This window comes from Rhinopithecus bieti, unplaced genomic scaffold, assembly GCF_001698545.2.
Source record: "Rhinopithecus bieti isolate Rb0 unplaced genomic scaffold, ASM169854v2 scaffold_24263, whole genome shotgun sequence".
Taxonomy (NCBI): Eukaryota; Metazoa; Chordata; class Mammalia; order Primates; family Cercopithecidae; genus Rhinopithecus; species Rhinopithecus bieti.
Genome location: NW_016811410.1, coordinates 821,421 through 835,714, shown reverse-complemented (window position 1 = coordinate 835,714; position 14,294 = coordinate 821,421). Strand labels below are relative to the sequence as shown.

At 51.5% G+C, this 14,294-nt stretch overlaps 1 protein-coding gene across 1 annotated transcript in view; it reads right to left on the bottom strand.

The window, feature by feature from the left end:
• CFAP46 (cilia and flagella associated protein 46) overlaps positions 1 to 14,294 on the bottom strand; it is a 122,997-nt gene that overhangs the window by 27,674 nt on the left and 81,029 nt on the right. The window contains 6 exon segments of the mRNA XM_017893795.1: positions 1,763 to 1,951; positions 2,727 to 2,915; positions 9,610 to 9,745; positions 10,822 to 10,998; positions 12,123 to 12,229; positions 12,542 to 12,742. Coding sequence (XP_017749284.1) covers positions 1,763 to 1,951; positions 2,727 to 2,915; positions 9,610 to 9,745; positions 10,822 to 10,998; positions 12,123 to 12,229; positions 12,542 to 12,742 — 999 coding nt within the window.

The following is a 14,294-nucleotide window of genomic DNA, read 5'->3' as shown; positions in this document are numbered from 1 at the left end:
GCTCCCTGAAGACACGCCCGCAGCGGCACAGATAAGGAAGCCACAAAGCCACAAGAACAGCAAAAGAGACAAGCGCACTTTCTTATCAAAGCGTTGGGATTCAACTGTGAAAACGGCAACCCACTGGGGCCCCCTCTCCGCTGCAGAGAGCTTTCTCCTTTCACTTACTAAACTTTCGCTGCAACCTCCCTGTGTCCACGCCCCTTAATTTTCTGGGTTGTGAGACAATGAACAACGAGCTCAGACAACACCTTAGACAATGTGACCAGCAACCCTAGTCCGTGTCAATCCTACGTATCAAAATCTGGGAGACTAAAATGGGGGTTAGAGGAAAACTACAGCCTTGAATACAAGAAAAAAGCCAGAAAAACCTTGATTTAAGCTTTGATTTCAAGAAGCTGGACAACAACATAAATCACATCTAAGGACAGCAAAAGACAGGTACGTCCGGGCCTGGCCTGTGTGGGGCGGGGGCCGCGGAAGACCCTGTGTGCTCCACACGGGACTTGACGTCTGCTCTGCCCTGGCCCCTCCTCGCTGGGGTGCCATCAGCAGCGTTCACGGATGAGGACGCCAGCGCCCAGGCAGCCATGCCAACCCTCACTGCCGGTCCACGCCCAGCTGCTACCCGAGCCATCAGCAGCATTCACGGATGAGGATGCCAGCCCCCAGGCGGCCATGCCAACCCTCGCTTCTGGTCCACGCCCAGCTGCTACCCGAGCAGGTCAATGGAGGCTGGTTGCACCGAGAGCCACAACTCCGTCCATTCACTTGAGGTACGTCAAGTCCTGTGCTTGGTCCTGAAGACGCAGGACAGACAACGTCTCAGGGCTGACCCAGGGCTGCACGGCACCTAGTGGGGGAATGGCCCTGGGCGTGGAGCCAGGTACACACAGCGTGGTTGCTCTGGTCCCTGAGGGCGTCTTCCTGAGGAGCTGGTGTGTGGGGACAAGCCCAGGTTCTCCGCTGGGGCAGATGCCTTCCAGGGGAGGAACTGGCCTCTGCGCAGGTGTTTAGGAAGGTGACCTGAGGCTTTCATGGCTTACTGGGGCCGTCACCAGGGTTGTGAGGGAGCAGGTCACTCCTGCAGCTGACTCAGCCCTGCCGGGCAGCCTTGCAGCCTTCTAGGGAACGGTGGGCCCTGGGCTGAGGGTGAAGAAAGTCCCAACTGCCCTTCTCAGAGCCACCTGGGCGCTGAGGCAGCAGTCTCCCTGGGCTGTAGCGGGGAGGGGATGGAGGGGAGCCAAGGCTGCCCAGGGCTGGCCCTGCTGTGCTCTGGCATGGGTGCCACGGTGCCCGGTGCTCAGGCCCACCCTAGGCTGCTCCTGCAGCTTCTGAGCTCCCCAGGTCCCTGCTCCAGGCCCGGCCAGAGCTGCTGCTGTGGGAAACACCAGTTGCATTGTTCCGCGCTCGCCAGTGCAGGGCTGGATTGAGGCAGGCTGTGTGCTGGGGTGGGCTCCATGCTGGTGCGGGTCGACCCACATGCCCGCCTACCCTCCCTGCCTGCCTGCTGTCCCTGCCTACTCCACAGACGCTGTGGTTCCCTCCCAGGTCTGTTCCCGAAGGCCTGTGTTTCACCAGTCCCATTTCTTCCCTCACACCTGCTTCCTACATTTTTCTCTCTTCCTGGGGCCACGCCCTTCTGCACGGAGGATGCACAATTCGTCTGCTATCATCAGGGGAGTCCTAAACACTTTGCTTGTGCTTTTAGGCATGGGTGACAGGTGTCGGAGTGACTTGGGATAGAAGCAGGAGCACCTACCGAGGGGCCCTCCTCCCAGTAGCAGGCAGGGCGCACAGGGTCGGCTTGCATGGCCAGCAGGTGGAGGGCCCTCCCGGCCAGGCCCAGGAGCCGGGCGCGGATCTGCACACAGCCCACACTCAGCGGCTGCAGGCTCCCCAGCTGCGCCAGTGCCCCGTGTGCCAGGGTCCGCTTCAGCGTGAACCATTGCTTTGAAAAGACAGACACGTTACAGCTGCCACCCCAAGGGTGGTCGCCCACCCTGCCCAGGGGACCCAGTGAGCCTGCCCCCTGGTGTCCTCTGTGGGTGGGGACACTGGGCAGCTCTGAGAAACACCCCCGCCCCGCAGGGTGCTGCCCACGCAGGGAGGGTCTCCGGGGCTCTGGGGTGGGGTCACAGATGTCTGCTCCTATAACCTTAATTCAGTGCTCACTGACAAATCAATTTTAGGCCTGTCTTTGGTTCACTTATACTTATGTAAATTAATTTGAGTCGTATTTCATGACGTCTAAGAAAACGTAAAATGGAAGAATGTACATTTCCCTCAAAACATTCTACATATTCAACTTTTTTGAATATGTCGTCAACTGGACTCCATTCAACCAAACTGGAGTCCACTTCTATTGAGCTCTTTAATCCACATGTGAATTAATTGTTAATATGAATTAATTAGTCAAAGTCAATTTATGAGTCGGGAAGAGCAGCTGCGGGTCATATAGGACACGCTGCCGCCATGGAACCTGGATTTTATGAGCCAATTCAGTCCCCTCAAATGGTGAGACGACGCCCTTCTTCTGCAAGGCCCGGGAGCTCCCCCTGCTGCAAGCGGTCCCCGCAGGGAGGGCGCTCAGATTCCCCCAGCCCCAGCCGATCGGCACCGCCAGGTGCGCAGTGATGGAGACGCCTCTGCCTGGAACAGGGCCCCCTCAGCTGCACTGTGGCCTGGTGCTCCCTCCACAGGGAATCTGCGAGCCCAGCAATTACCAGCCCGACGGAAGTGTAGTCACTGGTGTTCTGCAGATAGTCTGCCAGCAGCTTCTCCAGGGACCCCTGCCCACTCTGCTGCCCGCGGGCCTCCTCCCAGATGAACCGGAGCAGGTCCAGAGCCATTTCCACGAGGCTGAGCTTGAGGCGCGCCACCTTCCTCATCAGGGGCGTGCTGACGGTCTGCACCTGAGGGGCCAGGCGTGCATCTGAAGCACGGAAGCTTCTGGTAGGCCTGACTCTACATCCCCACGGCTTGGACGAGGCATAACTGACATAAGAAACTCAAATAAACTGCACAGCTCTACAGGGAAAAACGGACACACTTGGATCGCGAATACACCCGTGAAACCATCACCGCCTTCGAGATCACGCAGCAGCCTCACCCCCAAATCTCTCTGCACCCCCCGTGTCCCTCCCGGTCACCTAGCTGCCTGCTGGCACCCTGCATTCATTGGCATTTTCCAGAACGGCACCTACGCGGAAGCGCACAGCGCGCAGTCTTTCTATCCGGTTCATCTCCCCGGGCGAAGTCACCGTGAGACCCCCCGCGCGGCTGCGCGCGCTCCGTCCCTCACAGCCGGGGCAGTGCACCGTGCGGATGGGCCACACTCTGCTTATCTATTCAAATATTCTATTTCCAGTTCTGGGGCTACTATGAACAAAGCGGCTGCGAACACCCATGTGCAAGTGAACACACGGCAGTGGAAAGGCTGGGTCCTGGGTAGGCCTGTGTGTAATTTTTAGGAAACAGCCGAACTTCCTTCTGCAGCAGCTGTGCCACTGGCGCTCAGGGCCCAGGTCTCTCCACACCCTTCCCGACATCTGCTGTGGTTGGTCTTTTACATTGTAGCTGTTTTAATAGGTGGGTGGTGGTTTCTTACGATGGTTACCATTTGCGTGTCCCTAGCTGGCTAATGATATTATCTTGGCATGTGCTTATTCACCGTCCACATATTTGCTTTGGGGGAAGTGTCAGTTAAAATATTTTGCTCATGTTTTATTGGGTTGTTGTTAACTTTTGAGAGTCTTTATCCATTCTGGATACAATATCTTTATCAGACAGAGGATTTGTAAATGTTTCCTCCCTGTCCCTGGCTTCTTTTCCTTCTCTTCATACTGTCTTTTGAAGAGAGGTCCAAGCTATCAATTTATTACTTTATGGCTCATACTTTAGGTGTCCTAAATAAGAAATCTTTGCCAAACCTGAGGTCACACATCTGTTTTCCTATGTGTTCTTCTAGAAGCTTCATGGGTTTAGCCCTTATATTTAGGTCTACAATCTATTTGGAGTTCATTTTTACACATGGTGTGAGGCATGAAGTAAAGTGGGCTGTTTTGGAGGTGGATAACCCTTTCTTTGGCGAGCCGCCTTTGTGTCTTTGCTGAAGATCACCTTCCTGTGCGTGTGGGGTCCCTGCCTGGATTCCGCTTGGTTCCGCATGTCGACTTTTACACGAGAGCCACACCGTCTGGATTCCCGCACCTCGCTGTACTAGGCCTTAAAATCAGGCGGCGTCAGACCCTCCAATTTCGTTCTTCTTTTTCAAAGTTGTGTTGGCCATGTTAGGTCTTTTGTATTCTCACATGAGTTTTAAAGTCATTTTGTCATTTTCTCCAAAAAAAGCCTGCAGTGATCTTGATCAGGGGTATAGACGATTTAGGGCGAATCAAGAACTTAACAATACTAAGTCCTCTGATCCACAAACATGGTATGTTTCTTCATCTACTTAGGTATTCCCAGCTTTTTCTCAGTTATCTTTTGTAGCTCTCAGAGTACAAGTCTTCACATTTTGGGACAAATTTCATTTTAAATGCTGTCATAAAATTTTAAAATGTTTAATATCTGAGTGTTTCCAGCATGTAGAAATATACAACTGATATCTGAATATTGTTCTTATATCCTGCAATCTTACTAAACTCAGTATTAGTAGCTTTATTTTTTGGTGGATTGTATGTGACTGTGTATACAGATAATTTTGTTATCTGTGAACAAAAACAGTTTCATTCCTTCCTTTCCAGTCCGGATGCTTTTAATTTCCTTTTTTCCTGCCTGACTGCATAGGCCGGAACTCCCACGTCAACACGGAACACGGGTGAGAAGAGGGCACCTCCTCGTCTTCGTCCTTATCGCAAGGGGCATCAGTCTTTCTCCCATGATTGTGACGTTAGCTCTGGCTTTTTCATAGATGTCCTTCATCGGACTGAGGAAGTTTTCCTCTATTGTTTGCTAGGAGTGTTTACCAGGAATGGGTGTTGAATTTTGTCAAACGCTTTTCCTGCATCCACAAAGATGATCATATGGTTTTATTTGTTAGTTTTGAAAATATATGGTGAAGCAAATTAATTTTTGAATGTTAAACTATTCTTGGGGTAACCTTGGCTTGGTTATGATGTATTATCCTTTTTAAACACTATTGGATTTAATTTGCTCACATTTTGTTTACAAGGAATGCTGGTCAGTAGCTTTTTGTTGTTGTTGTTGCTGTTAATGTCTTTATCTTGTTTTGGTATCAAGGTAATATTTGCATCATAGAAAAGTTGGGACGTATTCTCTGCTTCTCAATTTTCTAGAACAATTTGTGTAGAACTGGTATTATTTTTTCTTAGATACTTGGCAGAATTCACTAGTAAAGCCATCTGGGCTTGACATTTTCTTTGTGAGAATGCTTTTAATTACAACTTACAAATTTAAAATCGATACGGCTACTCAGGCTTTCTTTTTGAGTGGGCTTGGGTAGTTCATGCTTTCAAGGAATTTTTCCATTTCATCTAAGTTGGCAAATATATTAGCATAAAGTTGTTTGTGATATGATCCCTTATTATCCTTTCAGTATCTGTAGAATCCACGGAGAAACTGCGTCTCTCATTTCTGATATTGGCAATTTATGTCACCTTTTTTTTTCTGATCCGTCCGACTAGAAGTTTTTCAATTTACCGATCTTTTCAAAGAACTAGCTTTGGTTTCATTACTTTCCCCTTTCATTTTTCCGTTTTCTGTTTCACTGATTGATTGCCCCTCTGACCTTTAATTTTTATTCCTCTGCTTATGTGGGAACTGAGTTTGCTCTCTTCATACTTCTGTAAGTTGCCGGCTGAAGGGACTGATGTGAGTCTTTTTCCGTTTCTCCCACAGGTGTTTAGTGCTGTAAATTTCTATCTCGGTATTGCATTGGCAACATCTTAAACATTTTGATAGATGTTTTTTTAATTCCCTTCAGTTCAAAATACTTTCTCCTTTGATTTCTTCTGTGGCCCACAGTTATTGTGACGTTTGCTGTTTACTTTTCAAATCTTTGGCATTTCGCACATACATAGCTGATTTTTTTGTTTTGTTTTTTGGTTTTTGGGTTTTTTTTTGAGAGGGAGTCTTGCTCTGTCGCCCAGGCTGGAGTGCGGTGGCACAATCTCGGCTCACTGCAAGCTCCGCCTCCCAGGTTCACGCCATTCTCTTGCCTCAGCCTCCCGAGTAGCTGGGAATACAGGCACCCGCCACCTCACCCGGCTAATTTTTGTATTTTTTTTTAGTAGAGACGGGGTTTCACCGTGTTAGCCAGGCTGGTCTCAATCTCCTGCCCTCGTGATCTGCCCGCCTTGGCCTCCCAAAGTGCTGGGATTACAGGCATGAGCCACCGCACCTGGCCAGCTTTCTGTTTTGTTAAATTGAGGTAAAAGTCACATAGCATAAAATTAACCATTTAAAAACAACTCAGGCCGGCGCGGTGCCTTCAAGCCTGTAATCAGCACTTTGGAGCCGCGACGGGCGGATCACGAGGTCAAGAGATCTGAGACCATCCTGGCTATACGGTGAAACCCTGTCTCTACTGTAAAATACGAAAAACTAGCCGGGCGACGAGGCGGGCGCCTGTAGTCCCAACTACTCGGAGCTAGGCAGGAAGAAGCGAAACCCGGGAGGTCGGACTGCAGTGCGCTGAGATCCGGCCACTGCCTCCAGCCTGGGTGCAGACAAGACTCGATCCAAAAAAAAAAAAAAAAAAAATATAATATATATATATATATATATATATACAACTCAGTGGCACTTACACATTCACAACATTGTGCCACCATCATCTCTAATTCCACAACATTTTCATCACTCCAAAAGGAAACCCCTCACCCATTAAAAAATCATCCCTCATCCTCCTTGCCCTGTTTTCTATGGATTTATCTATCTTTCTGTTTCTGATTTCTAATTTAGATTGTGGCACCAGTATACATTTTGTATAACTTACATCTTTTAAATTTATTGAGACTTGTTTTATGGTCCAAAATACAGTCCATCTTGAAACATATTCACGTGCACAGAAAAAGCATCTTATTCTCCTGTTGTTGGGTGAACGTTCTAGAAATAGCGTTAGGTCATATTGGTTGGTAGTGTTGTTCAAATCTTCTAGTGATGTGCTGATTTTCTGACTCTTTGTTCCATTAATACTGAGAGGTACTGAAACCTGACTGCAGGTGTGGGGTTGTCTATTTCTCCATTGCAATTTTGTCAGTTTTTGCTTCATTGACTGCGAAACTCTGTTATTAGGTACAGAAATGTTTGCACTTCTAGCCTCTTGACGGGTTGCGCTGTTTGCACTATAAAATGAGTTTCTTTATCCTTGGTAATACTCTTTTTTCCAAAGTCGGCTTAGTTATTAATATAGCCACTGCAGCTTTCTTTTCATTAGTGTTAGCTATTATATTTTTTCCATTCTCCTTTTAACCTATTTATGTCTTAATATTTAAAGTGGCTTTCTTGTAGGTAACCCATAGTTGGGTTTTGCTTTTTTATATAATCTGACAAATTCTTTTAACTGAGGGCGTTTTGATTATTTAAATTTCATGTGATTATTCCATGATTAGGTCTAAGGTTATCATCTTGCTGTTTATTTTCTGTTGGTCTCACCTGTCCTTTATTCTTTTTCCTTTTTCTGCTTTCATGGGGGACAAATGAATACTTGTTATGATTTCCATGTATCTCCTTTCTTGGCTCATGCAGCACACATCTGTATTCTGGTACTTCTGTGGCTGTTTTGGTGTGTAGAGAGTACGATGTCACTTCACGCCGAGCATAGAAACCTTGCATCTGTTACTGACCTCCCAATCTTTAGGCTATTGTTGTCAAACATTTCATTTTTACGTGTTATAGACCCCATGCTACATTGTTATTATTGTTTAAGCAGCCAATTATCTTTTAGAGTGATTTTAGAATAAGAAAATTGGACACACTTTCCCCTGCAGTGTACGTGTCTGAGGCTCTGCACGCACCTGTGTGGATCCACACTTCCAGTGGACATGGCTTCCTTCTGCCTGCAGGACTGACTCCAAGAGCTCCTGCAGGGCACAGCCACTGAGGACGCCTTCCTTCAGCTCTCCAGTGTTTGGAGAAACATCTTTCTCTCACCTTCATTAAGAATCGTATTTTCTGGGTATAGAATCCAGGTCGGCAGTGTTTCCTCTTGGCCTTCACAGAGGTCCCTGCACTGGGCTCTCAGCTACACCGCTTCTGTGGGAAGCTGCGCCATTCACCTCTGTCACTCTGCACACAACATGCAGTGCTCTCTGTCTGACGCTCAGATGCTCTTCTTATCACTGGTGTTAAACCATTCGGTTATGGCGTGCCCTGACAGAGTTTCATTCCTCTTCATAGTTCTTGTGCGTGGGATTCATTCAGCTTCTTGGATCTGTGGGTTTGTATTTATTTTTATCAAATTTGGAAAATGTTCAGTCATTAGTTATTCAAATTATTCTGCTTATTTTACTTTCTCCTCTTCTCCCAGGATTCCAATTACACCTATATTAATGCACTTAAAACTGTGTGACTTTAATTTTTGTTCTCTTTAATTTCATTTTCTCTTCATTTTTAGAAGTTTCTGTTGCTATGTCTCTAAGTTCTCCAACGTTTTCTCCTGCCATCGTTGTCATTCACTCCACCTGGTGCCTTCTTCATCTCCCGTGTTGTGGTTTTCACCCGGAAAGTTTGGGTTTTGTCTTCCTTTTATATCTTCACCATTTCTACTTAACTTTCTGAACATATAGAATACAGTGATAACTTGTCTTCCAATTATAATATCTGTGCCCACTGATCAATTTGCTTTTGATTGATCAATTATTCTCCCTATTTTGCAGCAATATTTTATTGGTTGCCAGACATTTGGGCTTTGTTTTCCTTTGGGATCTGGCGGCATTTCTGCATTTCTGTGTGTGTTCTTCAGGCTTGGGCCCTGTTCCCGGACAGTTGTCTTCTCAAAGGAAATAGTTGGGTCCTTTCAGGTCCGCTTTCTAGGGTCTCTCAGGCAGGTCTGGAGTGGGGCTCACTGGCCTAAGGACCCCTGACTGAGGCAAGGCCCTGTGTCTGCTTTGCCCGATGCCCCAGGGATCATGGGGTTTTCCAATCTGGCTGGTGAAGCAGGTGCTGTTCCCACCCTAGAACCCTTTTGGGTGGTTCTTCCCCAGCATGGGGCAGCTTCCTCTCAAGAATGTGCTCATCAGGCCTTGGCAGGACACTCCGGGTCCTCTCCCGAAGGTCTTGGGGTTTTCCCTCTGTGCAGCCCTCCCCTGTTCTCCCCTCCCCGGGGCTCTGCCCCATGAGTGGCAGTGCCTGGCTCTCCGTAGGCTCTCGGCTCCATCCTGTGACTCAGGTCACCAGCAGACTCCCCCGGAGCCGCCGCGGTGAGCTTGGACCTTAGCTCGGGGACCACTGCCTGTCATGGCTGACGTCTCGTGTTCGGAAAGTCTTTGTTTCATACAGTTTGCTTTTTCGTTGTTTCAGATGGGGGGAGCATCTGGTCCATTTCAGCTAGAAGCAGAAGTCAGCTTGTAAGGTAAGTTACAGTGGGGTTTATATCCCGGTGGGAGTGACCCAGTGTACACAGGAACCAGGACACTTGCTTACGCCTTGAAGTGACAATAGACCCTGGACGCTGTGCAGCCTCCCTTCCTCCTCAGCCACGGCGCCCTGGGCCAGGCCATATGCTTCCAAGTAATACGCAGTTTTTTGTTCTTCATCTTTCTCGTTCTGGGCACGTAACCTTTATAAGACATAAGAATGGAATTTGGAACAAAAAATGTTAAAACATTGTTATTATTACTAAATGTTTAATATGTCATTTTCTATCGTTATACTGTATATTTTATTGGTGCTTAAAATGATGTTTTAAAATAGCTAACATGTAAAGACATTCTCGGTATGTCTTAGAGATTTAAGAAGCTGGAATAATGCAGTCTGTAGAGCGTATTATGGTTATGAAATTTGAATCTGCACTTGAAGGAGATTTGCGGAAGCAATTCCACAGCACCAGCTTTACCCAGCGGGCTGGTTTGATCGGCTAACTCAGCTTCCACAAGGACAACGTACGGCATCCACAGTGACAGACACGGCTCAGGTCAGACCTTGTGGTGGGTGACACCTTCCCTCGCACAGGCTTCTGCACACCTGCACTGGGCCCGCCGTGTCGAGACGCTTGTATGTGGACAAGTGGGGGCAGCCCCAGGTTAGGGGCAGGGTGGTGGATGGGGCCAGGGAGGCTTTGCCAGGGCAGGGGTGGCTGGCAGCTGCTGTGGTGGGGACGGCTGGCATCAGGACTGTGTGGGTCCTGCCCTTGGGGGGAGCACCCCCTGAGATGCTGCCTGGGGCCGGGCTACAGAGCCATGCAGAGCGGGGCCGTCTCCTTAGGTCAGGGCCCTGCAAGCAGCTCAGGGCTGTGCTCGGGATGTGCGCGTGTGACCTGGGCCTGGGCACGTGTGTGCAACATGTGTGTGCCTGTGGCTGGTGGGGGTGGGTGGTGCTGTATGTCTGTGCATGTCTGCCAAGGGCTGGAGGTGCAAGGCCCAATGTGGGTGCCCTCGAGGGCGGTGTGGTCAGCCACAGGGCTGGGGCTAGAAAGAGGCCCTGTCAGGGGCAACGGGGCTCCCCCGACGGGGAGGGCTGGGCATGTGATCAGAACGTGTGGGTGAGGCGGCAGCCAGGAGCTTCCCAGTGGAGGGGCCTGTGGACCCCAAGGGGGTGCAGCTGGGGTGAGCCAGGCCCAGAGGGCAGGATGGCACTGGGCGTGTTGTGTGTGGGAGAAGCAGTGACTCCCGTGCAGGGGCGCAGAGGCAGGCTTACCTCTTGATCTTCGCACGCTCTAGTTTTACATCAACACAATTCTCTTTGTAGCCACAGTCGATAAACTTTCTCTCAATTTCCAACAGGCTATCGTCCATCTCTTTCAGCAGCAACGAGCACTCTGTGGCTTCAGTGACCACTGACTGCTGCACAACTCGGACCCGCAGGCTCAGGCACCTGACGGAGGGACGGTTTGGGGTCTGGAGTCAGAAGCCCCAGGGCCGCGTCAGGACTTGCGGCTGGGCTGCTGCTCTTCTCCCCAGCGTTCATCCAGGGATGCTCGAAGAATCGCTTTTGGAGCATTTCTTGAAAATCAACATCATACGGGCCTCATTCTGTGATCGCATGTGACAAAATCAGAAACTAACAAGCCCCACCCCAGGCACTGTATCCAGGTGGAAATTCAAAAACCCTCTCCTACTTGACTCACTAGTGGAACAGAAACCCACATTGAAGCGTTGGGCTGTTCACATGCTGCAGCTGCGGGGCCCAGGGCAAGGTGGGGAGGGAGGCGGAGAGCATAGGAACGAGGCCACAGCCCGGAGCAGCCACAGCAGGGCCCCAGGCTGCCCTCGCGCAGATGCAGAGAGCTCCACAAAGATGAAGCAGAACATGAGGAAAGCCCGAGTCAGACAGAAATCCGTGTTGCTGGGGTCTGTAAACCAAAGCCAGCTCTTTGAAAAGGTCTGCTGTGTTGGAGCCTGTGATTCTGATTTAGAAGAGATGGCGTCACCAGCCTGGCCAACATGGTGAAACCACATCTCTACTAAAAATACAAAAATTAGCTGGGCGTGGTGGCGCATGCCTGTAATCCCAGCAACTCGGGAGGCTGAGGCAGGAGGATCGCTTGAATCAGGGAGCTGGAAGTTGCAGTGAGCTGAGATTGCACCACTGCACTCCAGCCTGGGCAACAGAGAGACGGCGCCAATAAACGGCAATGAGGGAGGCATGCCTGCAGCGAGAGCTTTGTGAAAGCTGTAAGAACACATGCCCTACAAATTCACACGGACACACCACAGACTTAGAGGAAAAGGGTTCCTAGGCCCTTCCCAAGGCCCTGGAGTTGCCTTTCGAAGCCAAACAGACAGGACACGTGGATGGAAGGTCCACTTCTCAGAGAAAGCCTGAAGCAAGCTCAGGAAACTTCTGGAGCTTTCTGGAGCTGTGCGGAAAGCTGTGGATATGAGGCCATGTGGGCCTCTGAACTTGCACAGGCTGGACGTATGGCACAAAAATCGCAGATGGAAAAGAGGAAACCACAGCTTTCACGCTAATAAACAGTGTTTCTTACAAGGAGTTACCTGGCTTCTAGATCTGTGATCATGAATTCCAATAAAGGCAGTCGGTTTGGTCTTTCTTTCTTGAGGATCTTGAAGGCATTGATGAGCTTCTGAAATATGTGACACACCTGAGGACAGGCGGGGGTGGATACAGGTGTGTCTGAGGACAGGCAGGGATGGATACAGGCCTGAGGACGGGTGGGCGGGGACAGATACAGGCCTGAGGACAGGCGGGGGTGGGTACGGGTGTGTCTGAGGACAGGCAGGGATGGATACAGGCCTGAGGACAGGCAGGCGGGGACAGATACAGGCCTGCCTGAGGACGGGTGGGGAGGGATAACGGCGTGTCTGAGGGTGGGCAGGGATGGATCCAGGCATGTCATCAGCGGTCTGCCAGGCAGAGCATCCAACATGCAGCCCCAGGTCCCCGTGCCTCTTACCGTAGCTTCTCTTCCTGAGTGTTCCATGGACAAGAGCGCCTCTGCCAGGGTCAGAGTGGAATTGTACCAGAACTCCTCACTTCCGCCCAGGGGCTGGGCCTGTGCGATCATTCTCTTGGCCTGTCCATAGTTTTTCTCCTTGTTGGCCAACTGTGCGAGGAGGAGCAGGCACTGGGCCTCTGCACAAGGCTCATCCAGCTCCTGAAGGAGAGAGACTCAGACATGTGTGGGTTCCTCTACAGGCGTGTGCAGGCAGGGAGATAGGAGAAGGTAGAGAGAAGGAAGAGGCAGACAGAGAGGCAGAGGCAGACAGAGGCACCGGGTGAGGGGAAGACAGGGCCGCTCACTCTGGCGGCGGACGGGTGGGGCCCACGGCTGCCCTCGCACTCCCTGGCAGGACTTGCTGTCTTGCCTGGCTCCTGCCGCCCTGTGGCTCCTCGAGTGGGAGGCCCACCCTCCCCGCCCTCCCGCACTCCAGAGGCTTCTCTGGAGTCAGCACCGGCTGCAGCGTGCATGACTGTAGCTCATTCCATTTAATTATATTTCAGTGATGAGCTGATGAGCGGGATCGGCGTTCAGTGAGGCGCAGCCCTACTCTGGCTCGTCTTCGGGGGGATCTGTCTCCCCCTGCCTGGGTGGCAGGAAGCTTAGTCCCTGGAGCCTCCTGGGGTTCCTGCTGGCCTCGCCCTAGCCCTGTCTTTTAGAGGCTCCCACTTGGGGCGAAAGGCTTCGGGACAGTCGCACCTGGACACCGATGCTGAGAGCGGCTCAGAGGCTCCAAGAGCCCGGCCTGCCCGTCCGGGGCCTGCTGCCAGGGAGTTGGGCAGCCACATGATCTGGGACAGAAACACAGGGCAGCCTGTGCTAAGAAGAGAGGGGTGCTGGTCAGAGGGTGAGGAGAGGATGGGAGCGGTGGCGGGAAAGCAGGTCCCGGCTGCAGGGCTGCCCAGGTATCTTCTGCAGCAGAAAGGCAGTGTCCTGTTCCCAGGCATCACTTTCTGGCCAAACAAGATGCCCTGTGTGCTCGACTGGACCTGGGCAGGCCCCTCCCAGGTGTAGACGCAGGTGTGGGGACAGAGGGGAGGGCGGGCTGATGAGCTGGGGCTACCCGCCAGAAAGCAGGTGTCCCAGCTGCTGAGGGCTCCATCTCTGGCCGTTCCATGCATTTAGATGCCCAGGACGAGGGAGGGGCCACAGCCACTAGGGAGGCATGCCCCAGTTGTGCCCCTGCCCAACACAGCATCCACCTGGACACCACAGCCTGCATGCACCTGGGCACGGCTGTGACCGCCAGAGATGGCGTGGGGAGGGCCTGGGTTCATAGCAGCCTCGTGGGCAGTCAGGTGGCCTGAAGGTAGGCAGGTGGGTGGCTGGGCTCTGTGGAAGGGCATTCCTGGCCTCTGGACCCAGCCGGGCAGGGGTGCGCAGGCCTCTGAGGCGGGAAGAGGGGGAGGCCCTTCATGGCTGGGCCCAGAGAGCAGGGCAGGCAAGGGTCCAACGGTGCCCGGCCCTTGTGGGGCTTGTTCAGGGCAGCTACAGTGGGTCAGAGGCTGGTGACAGGGTGGGCAGGGGCTTCCACATGGAGAGGAGGAGGGTGAGGAGGTGGGACAGAGCTTGGCTGGGGGTGAGGAGCGTCCAAAAGCCAGGGAGAGGACAGGGTGGGTGGGGTAGAGGTGGGGTAGAGGTGGGTAGAGGTGGGGTAGAGGTGAGGTAGAGGTGGGTAGAGGTGGGGTAGAGGTGGGTAGAGGTGGGG